Below are 10,002 nucleotides of genomic sequence, written 5' to 3'. Positions count from 1 at the left end.
CATCTGGGTTTGCCTTGGGGGGGGGCAAAATCTTCCACCTGGGCTCCCCACTGGCTCGAGCTAGGCACCTCTTAGGCTGGGGGCCAGACCCCATGGTCAGAGGCAGCCTCACACCCGCATTTAAGCTTCAGCCTGCAGAGACTCTGCACGAGCCTGTCTCACCCCAGCAGAGAATCACGTTGGCTTGCTCGGGGCCAGGCAGCCTTCTCCCTGGGTCAATCAAAAAATCGTCCTACCCGCCCTCCACCCCTTCGCTTTTTTCTCCCCGCCCACCCTATCTCTGCCACCCCCCAAGCAGCATCTCATTTTGAAACGGGCATTTCAGCCGGATCAAAAGGTGAGGGGAGCGCGGGCAGCAGCCACCGACCTCCTCGCGCCCCTCCCGACCCACTCACCCACGCGTCTGCTCCCAGCTCCCCCCAGCTCGGGCCGGGGCTAGCGGTCAGGTGAGGTTACCTGGGCGCCCGAGAAAGCCCCGAGGGGCGCTGCGGTCCTTTCCTCTCCGAGGCTCCCCGCTCCCCGCCGCTCCCCCCTCCCTCCCGCACCGGGCTCCTGCCCCCCTCTCCCTCGGTCGTGCGTCCCCGGCCCTCGGGCTCGGGCGCGCAGCGACAGCCGCACGCCGCGCTCGGCTCCCCTCCGCCGACCTGGCGTGACGCAGGCGGAGTCTACTTAAGGGCGGCTTAGAGGCGGCGGCCGCGGATTCCGAGTCCCGCAGCCCGATCCCCGCGCTCCGCCCCGGCCTCGCAAAGCGGCCGCGCGGGAGCGCCCGGTGCCCGCTCGGGAGCGCCAGCAGCCCCCGGGACTGCTGCTCGGGCCCCTCTCCAGCCCGCAGCCCCCCGCGGCCGGCCGAGCGGCGCGCACAGCGTTGCCCACCCGCGGGCCGGCGGGACCAGCCGCGCCCCGCCCCTGCCCCGGCACCCAACGGGCTGGAGACCTGAACCCCCACGGACGGCGCGGGAGGTTTGTGCCCGCGTCCCGGACGGCTTCTCCCTGCCCCTTTGGTCTGGGCGCGCTGGGATTTCTTTCCGTCTTTCCCCTCTTTTAAGTACAAGGAAAAGGAAGAGGGGGGATCCGTGGATTAAAGCTTTTTTTTCCTCCTGATTTTAATCGGGTGGGGGGGCAATTCGCTCCCAGCGGGAGGTGCGGCCCGGGAGGGGCCAGGAGCGGGAACGTGCCCGGTATTGCCCAGTCTTTGTCTGCCGCCTCCGGATGCACAGCGATGGGGGAATGGACCATCTTGGAGAGGCTGCTGGAAGCCGCGGTGCAGCAGCACTCCACTATGATCGGGAGGTAAGGGCGCCGAGCCGGCCGTCACCGTCCGCGGGGCCCGTCGGGCGGCCCCCGGGAATCCCTTCTAGGGTCCGCACTGAGCCCCAGCGGCCCCAAACCCAACCTCTGCCCCCTTCCTCTCGTCTTGCGCTTGTGTCCCCTGCTTGGAGGGATTACCCGATGCCCCGGGATGCCCCCCTCCTCCAGCTGCTCCATCCCTTCCCGGTGTAGCACGGCGGTGGGCTCACTCTTCTTCCATCAGAAAAGGAGTTGTTATCTCAGTCGTGGTCCCCCTCCCCTCCGGAATCAGAGCCAATCTCCATCCGGTTCCCTAAATAGAATCCACAAGGAAAGCAGGATTGTATTTGGACAGAGGAGGGCAACTGGGGAGAAGGGTTTGCTCTTCAGAGCAGATGTATCTGCCCAACCAATATTTATTAAGCTAAACTGATTTGGGTGTTAAAACTTGCAGCGTCAGAAACCCACACATCCAACTGACAACAGTGTGTGTGTGTGTGTGTGTGCGTGTGTGTGTTAGCTGTTTATATAAAGCGTTGAGATCAGTATTCATATTGAGTATAGATATCTACTTGGAGTAGTTATATATACCCACGGAAGACATTGAAATGTGTACTATGTCCAGATATTCCGTGTGCGTTTGCCATGTCCAGAGTGTAAGTGTTTCATGCCTCTGTGCATTCCATATAAGACAGGTGAAATGTATCTGTTGCTTATACACCATGTCCAGTGTATGGAGATACGTGTACTTGAGATCCCGATAATATTAGTCCACCAGAACCCAGCAGAAATGAAAAAGACAAAAAAATATTTCCTAGCTTCCCAGTTCAGTACCGGGCAGGGATGGACAGCTCCCGAGTCACAAGACTGGCAAAAGCCCAGGGAAAGAAGGAGCAGGGCTTTCCTAAGTCAGTGACTCAGCCCATGAGAACCTCTCTCCTTCCCTCTCCCTCCCTGCTCAGGATCCTGTTGACTGTGGTGGTGATCTTCCGGATCCTCATTGTGGCCATTGTGGGGGAGACGGTGTACGATGATGAGCAGACCATGTTTGTATGCAACACCCTGCAGCCCGGCTGTAACCAGGCCTGCTATGATCGCGCCTTCCCCATCTCCCACATACGATACTGGGTCTTCCAGATTATAATGGTGTGTACCCCCAGCCTCTGCTTCATCACCTACTCTGTGCACCAGTCTGCCAAGCAGCGAGAACGCCGCTACTCTACTGTCTTCCTAGCCCTGGACAGAGACCCCCCTGAGTCCATGGGAGGTCCTGGAGGAACGGGTGGTGGGAGCAGTGGCAGTGGCAAGAGAGAAGATAAGAAGTTGCAAAATGCCATTGTCAATGGGGTACTGCAGAACACAGAGACCACCAGCAAGGAGACAGAGCCGGATTGTTTAGAGGTTAAGGAGCTGACTCCACACCCATCAGGGCTCCGTACTGCAGCACGGTCCAAGCTCCGAAGGCAGGAAGGCATCTCCCGCTTCTACATTATTCAAGTGGTGTTCCGAAATGCCCTGGAGATTGGATTTCTGGTGGGCCAGTACTTTCTCTATGGTTTCAGTGTCCCAGGGTTGTATGAATGTGACCGCTATCCCTGCATCAAGGAAGTGGAGTGTTATGTGTCCCGGCCTACTGAGAAGACCGTCTTTTTAGTGTTCATGTTTGCTGTGAGTGGAATCTGTGTGGTGCTCAACCTGGCTGAACTCAACCACTTGGGATGGCGCAAGATCAAGCTGGCTGTGCGAGGGGCCCAGGCCAAGAGGAAGTCAGTCTATGAGATCCGCAACAAAGACCTGCCCCGAGTCAGTGTTCCCAATTTTGGCAGGACTCAGTCCAGCGATTCTGCCTACGTGTGAGGGAGCAGTCTTTGAGAAGGCCTGGAGTACATAATAATGCAGATAACTTGCTCAAGTATCTGCCCTCATTTAGGTGACTCTCACCATTGAGATGTAGACTAAGGTTGGATAAGAGAAGATCTTGTATCAGTGGAAGAGGGAAGAAGATAGAACCATTGCCGATGGCCACAGTCCTGGTTGCACAAAGACAGCCAGGTAGAATCATGAGATGGATGAGTTGCACTTCTTTGGACCTTTTTATTATGTGACTCAGTCTATTCTTGACAACTGTGGACCTGCACAGCTACCAAATGGTACTTAACTCTGCTGAGGTCTATATCTGGTGAAAGGTGTGATTCAAATACTTCATTGGCACAAAATGTGTGACCTATCTCAGTACATCATTCCATCTTGGGCTGTAGGAAATCATCCCTGAGGCACTTTTCTTGTACCTCTCCATCAGCATGCCCCAATTCCTCAATCCAGGATAGCATGCCAGCTTTTTTCCTTTCAGAATCTGGCCTTACTGCATACCTAGTATGGTTTCTCTGCAAGCTAGGGAGAATGACATGGGGTGCTTTTTGAAAAATGACTATGAAGAGGTTTGCATTAGAGCCCCATCTGACTAGCCCTTAGTCATTATGAAAACTTTAGGAATGTCTCAGTATCTCCAATTTTCTAACTCAAACTGCACTGGTGCTCTTTATTAGGGGCAGGGGTTGGGTGGGAGGGAGGGAATTGCAATATGCAACTGTAACACTTCTGTAAGATGGTTTGTTGCACTGTTAGGCATGTGGTTATAAGCTTTGGGATATTTCTGCCTTCCATCTTGTGGACTCTGGATAGCATTAAAAGTTTATTTTTTGTTCATATCATGGGTGTCCACCCAAGGACGGAATTTTTAATGGATACGTTTCCCTTGTTTTCTTACATCATTTTGTTGTGCAACACAGCTGCACTTCGTTTTGCCATGGTTTGAATTTACCTGTGTGCTCACACCACAGACCTTAATCAGCCGTGTCAAACCTGGTTTATTATTTTTGTTGGTTATTTTTGAGACACAAACATGAGCATAAGAAACCTAGAACTAAACACTATTGACTAACAGGTGTTTACGGATGCTTATTTGAGACATATACCAAAGGTCAAAAGCCTATTGTTTTGGACTGTGAATAAGTTCTGTTCTCCTTGCTCTTATTTATTTAAGTGCCATAACTGAACCTTTCATGTTCACTGTGTATTTAGTTTAAGCATTGGCCAATAGTATATTTGGATGATGTGCTTTTATGGAGTTCTCTGTTTCCTTTGCATTATCTTTATAATTTTTGATTTAGAGATGTAAATGGTGTACCACAAAACTGAGGATTTGTTAAAAATAAAGTTCTTGCCTTTTTTGTAAAATGGGAAGTCTTCATTTTACTCTTTTTATTAGGGTTATAATTAAATATATGTTCAAAATGTTTTGTTGCTTATTTATAAGAGCATAATATTCAGGGCAGGAAGTAAGGGATGAATGAATAGTATTTGAAGGAAGACCAATAAAGTCCAATTAACCTCTAATAGATGAGAGGAAGCTAGTGCATTTTATGTTTAAACAGAGTGTAATGAGATATTCTAATAATATTTACTAACTCTTTTCTATCTTAGCCCAAGATTTCTCTGCTTATCTGAAGATATTCCATGTAATAAAATGTCAATTCTTTATAATATTAGTTCATTCTTGGAGTGCATTTTTTTCATTGCTCTTTTCTGCCAGTTTATCACATTTTGCAGGTATATAGTACTACTCATTATCTCCCTCTCTCTTTTTTTTTCGGGTGGAGGGCAGTTTGGGCCAAACACAGTGGTGTTCAGAGTTCACTGCTGGCTCTGTGCTCAGGGATCACTCCTAGCTGGGTCTGGAGGGAACAAAAAGACCTGGTATTTAGAATTATATTCATCACATATTCTAATAAAACCCTCTAAACCATGGTTGTCCTATCAAACTTTCCGTAATGATGGAAATTTTTGCTCTCTTTGCCGCACGATATGACAATTACTAGCCGATACAGTATTTTTTTTAATTCTTTTATTAATTCACCATGTGGAAAGTTACAAAGCGTTCAGGTTAAAGTCTCAGTTATACAATGCTCAAACACCCCCGATATAGTATTTAACTCCTAAGATCTGGTGAGGCAGCTGAAGGTATGAATTTCTAATTTTAATTAACTAAAATAGTCATATGTGATTAGCTGCTATTGTATTATATGCAAAGTTCTATACCTTAATAATTTCTTATGTGGTTCTTTCAAATGAAAATGATCTTTGTTTTAGAGTTTTTTGGTCAAACCTGGTGATGCTCAGGGGTTACTCCTAGCTATGCACTCAGGAATTACTCCTGGTGGTACTCAAGGAGACATGGGAAGCTGTACATCAAACCTGCATTGGGCACGTGCAAGACAAGCACCTTACCTATTGTACTATCTCTCTCTAATTTCTGATATTTTTTATTATATATCATAAGATACTCTTTCAGAAACACATTTCATTCATCAGTTTTGGTTTATGTGTAGTCCCATTAATTCAGTAGGCTTCGGTATTATTGTGTCTCTTTAATGTTATTCACCATTTAATTTTACTGGGTATTTGGTCTGAATATTACAAAAAAAACATGGAATTTCCAGAATGCTTGGAAACTCAATTGTTGCACCATTCAACTATTGCAGTACAAATGCCAATTTTAGAGTGAAACTGCTTTTTTAAATCTATAGGTTTCCATTTACAGTATATATACATAGTTGAAGACAATTATCCTTGAGTTAGAGAAACAGATTCTCCTCTGTTTTGTGTTTGGTGAGCTAAAAATGTTTTAAGACACCTCCCAGAGATGGCGAAAGAGTGTTGCTTGAGAGCTTTTAGCATATGCTGGGGTGTGAAAGAAGTAGGAATCTGTGTGGAAAACAAGGACTGTTGTATTTATGTAATGATGTAAAATTTGAAGAGCTATAGAGTTTCCTGGTAGAAATGCATCCATAGGGCTGGTATATTTTGTTCTTTAATGTTTTCAAACACCTGCAAATAAGCAAGATTAATTCATTTATCAGTAACGGAGAAGGGAGCACACCTGGGAACATAGCTGTCCTTCACAATGAATAGTGTAGGTAAGTTTGATTCCTTTGCTTTCTATTTAATGAATAAAAGATACTGATGATTTGATGGTCCGCACAGATGTGTGAGATGCTAATTTGTAGTTTGTGAGAGGATAGCACTAATATATAGTAATCACTTAAACTTGAGTCTTTGGTGAACTACAGTCTGTGGAGAGGAGGGGTCAGAGAAATAGTAGAGTGGGTAAGGATTGACCTGGCATGAGGCTAACTTGGGTTTGATCCCCGGCATCCCTGACTGCAGAGCCAAGAGTAACATTGAGCATCATCAGATGTGTCCCAAATACCAAAATAAAGAAAGAGGAAGAAGTGAAAGTTTTGAGAGGAACTGAACTCAAGTTACTTAGCCTGGGGAAGACAAAAAGATGTAATGGAGAACTTGTCATTTTTAAGGCCTCAGGTATCAGAAGCATTAAAATATATGCAGGATGACAGCTGTACCTTGGAGGACTGGAAAAGAACGAAATTTAAAACAGAGGGTCAGAAGGCAAGAAAGCACTATGAGAACCTGGTTTCTCTTTCACCTCTATCTTCTCCTTTACTGTTTATTCTGCAGAAATATTTGTGTTTCTTTTCTTTTGGGGGCATAAGAGGCGATGCACAAGGGTTACTCCTGGCTCCTGCACTCAGGAATTACTCCTGACGGTGCTCAGGGGACCGTATGGCATGCTGGGAATCGAACCCAGGTGCAAGGCAAATGCCGTACCCACTGTACTTCAGCCCCAGAAATATCTCTTTGGTCGCCTATTTTCACTAGGAGTGTTAGCCTTTATGCATTAAAAATAATTTGGTTGCCTGCTCACACAGGACTCTAATCTATACACCCCTAAAGTGACCCTGTGCTGAGTCTTCTAAAAACCACTTTGTCTGTCACTTGCTGAATGGAGATGACATGTTTCAATATCAGTGTGTGGCTGAGGGGTAAGAACAGTGCCTTCATTGTTGTAATGATGCATAACACTTACTTTCACTGTCTACTGTCAGAGGCATGCACCTCAGTCTTTAATCTGGAAACCATCTTATCAATTCGTCATGGAAGAAAGCTAAGTTCCCATGAAGTCAAGCCCTTTATTATATGGCGAAGGAAACCAAAAGAACTAAAAGCCAGATACTATTTTTCTCAAAAAATTTTATGAACACTAGAGAATAGGAATGCTTAGGAAAAAATATTCATGCTGGTTTGACTTTATTTATAGTTGCCAAGTGTACTATTGGGCTGCCATAATAAATGACATCATAGCACAGACTAGGTTACTTGAACAGTAGAAGTTGATTTTCTCACAATTATAGGAGGCAGGAAATCACCATCAAAATCCCAGCCAGTTTTCCCTCTGCTGAGGCCTTTCCATGACTGCCAGATGACCACCTTTTTATTGTACCCTCACTTGGTCCTCCTCTGGGTACATGCACCTATTCCTGATCTCTCCGATGTCCAGATTCCCTCTTTTTTTTTTTTCTGAGGACACTAGACAGATTGGATTAAGATCCACCCTATGGCCTCATTTTAGTGTAATCGCTTCTTTATCTCATTTGAGGTCTTTTCTAAATAGAGTCACCTCAAAACACACAATCCAGCCCATTAGAGTAAACATTTTCAAACATCTAGGAACCCTTTGGGGGCCATATAATCTATTGTACAAATGAGACTCCTTTGAGAAAGGAAACAGGCAGGTTAGCTAATCAAATCAAACAACAGAACAACCTATGTGAATTGTATCTGTCTGGAACAAACTAAGTTTTGTGGATCCTTACTTAAGACAATAAATGGCCATTTAGTTCTTGCTTCGAGGTCTGAAAACCTAGAGATAAAAATAAGATCTAAGTCTTAGTTCCTGAGAAGTGCTAAGAAAAGATACTTCAGGGTGGTGTGGGAGAAGAGGATAAATTCATATCACTAATAATAAGAAAATTAATTTAAATAAATTTTTAATACCAGGGATGGAAATATAGTAGAGTCTCAGATACTTGTTTTGCATGTGACTGACCTGGCTTCAATCCTCTGTATTCCATATGGCTCCCTGAACACCACCAAGATTGATTTCTGAGTACAGAGCCAGGAGTAAGCTCTGAGCATGACTGGGTATGGCCCCAAACCCAAAACCAAACAAACAAACAAACAAAAATCCAAATGCCTTTGCCCCTCTCCGGATCATCCAAACTAGAATGTCTCTTGCAGTAATATTTTTTTTTTTGCTTTTTGGGTCACACCCGGCGATGCACAGGAGTTACTCCTGGTTCTACACTCAGGAATTACTCCTGGCGGTGCTCAGGGGACCATATGGGATGCTGGGATTCGAACCCGGGTTGGCTGCGTGCAAGGCAAACGCCCTACCCACTGTGCTATCGCTCCAGCCCCTCTTGCAGTAATATTTTTTTCTCTGTGTGAAGAAAGATAATTTTTATTAAAACTTATTTAGAAAAATGTGAGGAGAGAGAAGGATGAAGAATTGTGTAAGAGAATATCTTTAGAGTGTAAATAATCAAGAAAACAGAGAGGCCGTCAAGTAAGATACATGTTCAAGACAGAACAGGGGCTTGAAGAACAAGCCCCAACACCAGTAATTTTTGTTTCAGCTTTCCCGTATAATTCTTCTGTAGAGTCAGGGTTGAGAACAACTTGGGTGAACAACATTAGAGTAAAATTATAGGAATAAGATCTTTGGAGAATAAATTTTTAAAGGAGTAAAGGAAAGTTTTAGGTTCTTTAAAGAGATCTTCTGTTGTTTATATTGTACAGGAAGTTAGTGAGAAGTTATAGAGGAAGACCAGCAACAACTCAGGGCTTTGGGAATGGAAGGAGCAGCAATGGAGACAAAAGGTGCTACCCAAGGGTAGAACTTGCAGTGGACAGAGGAGGAGCCCAGAATGAAGCCTGGCTTCAGCTTCATTCTGGCTAGTAAAGGAAAGAAGACCTGGCTCGTAAGGAAAAATTGCAACATAGTGCCATTAAAGTTAGTGAAGGTGAAATCTCAAGGGAGAAATTATTTCTGTTCAGGGGCCAAAGAGATCATATAGCTGGTAAGATGTTTATTTTGTATACAGTAAACTCAGGTTTCTGCCTGGCAGCACAAATAGTCTTCCAAACCTTTGTTGTTGTTGTTGTTGTTATTAGTGAATCATCATGAGGTACAGTTAGAAACTTATGAACTTTCATGTTTGCATTTTGTACAGTTATCATTTACATCCCTCCACCATTCTCCTCCACCAGTGTTCCTAGTATCCCTCCCATCACCCCCACCCCAACCCCCACCACCCCACCCTGCCTCTGTGGCAGGGCATTCCCTTTTGTTCTCTCTCCTTTTGGGTGTTGTAGTTTGCAATAGAGGTATTGAGTGGCCATTCTGTTTGGTCTAGAGTCTACTTTCGGCATGCATCTTTCAACCCTTGTGGGTCCTCCCAACATCCTCTACTAGGTGTTCCCTTCTATATCTCGGCTGCCTTTTCCCCCAGCATGTGAGGCCAGTTTTCAATCTGTGGGGCAGACCTCCTGGTTCTTATCTCTACTACTCTTGGGTGTTAGTCTCCCATTCTGTTACTTTATACTCCACAGATGAGTGCAATCTTTCTCATCTGTCTCTCTCTTTCTGAATCATTTCACTTAACATGATACTTTCCATGTTGATCCACTTATATGCAAATTTCATGACTTCATCTTTTCTAACAGTTGCATAGTATTCCATTGTGTAGATGTACCAAAGTTTCTTTAACCAGTCATCTGTTTGGGGGCACTCCA

General features: G+C 45.4%; 1 protein-coding gene across 1 annotated transcript; it reads left to right on the top strand.

Moving 5' to 3' along the window:
- The first annotated feature begins 1,077 nt into the window (after positions 1–1,077).
- GJD2 (gap junction protein delta 2) lies at positions 1,078–4,835 on the top strand. Its single transcript, XM_004609549.2, has 2 exons — positions 1,078–1,290; positions 2,250–4,835. Exons 1-2 carry the CDS (start codon positions 1,220–1,222, stop codon positions 3,142–3,144), a joined length of 966 nt encoding a protein of 321 aa, XP_004609606.1. The 5' UTR covers positions 1,078–1,219; the 3' UTR covers positions 3,145–4,835.
- Positions 4,836–10,002: the final 5,167 nt, after the last annotated feature.

Source organism: Sorex araneus, chromosome 3 (assembly GCF_027595985.1).
Source record: "Sorex araneus isolate mSorAra2 chromosome 3, mSorAra2.pri, whole genome shotgun sequence".
Lineage (NCBI taxonomy): Eukaryota > Metazoa > Chordata > Mammalia > Eulipotyphla > Soricidae > Sorex > Sorex araneus.
This window is presented reverse-complemented; position numbering and strand designations above follow the sequence as displayed.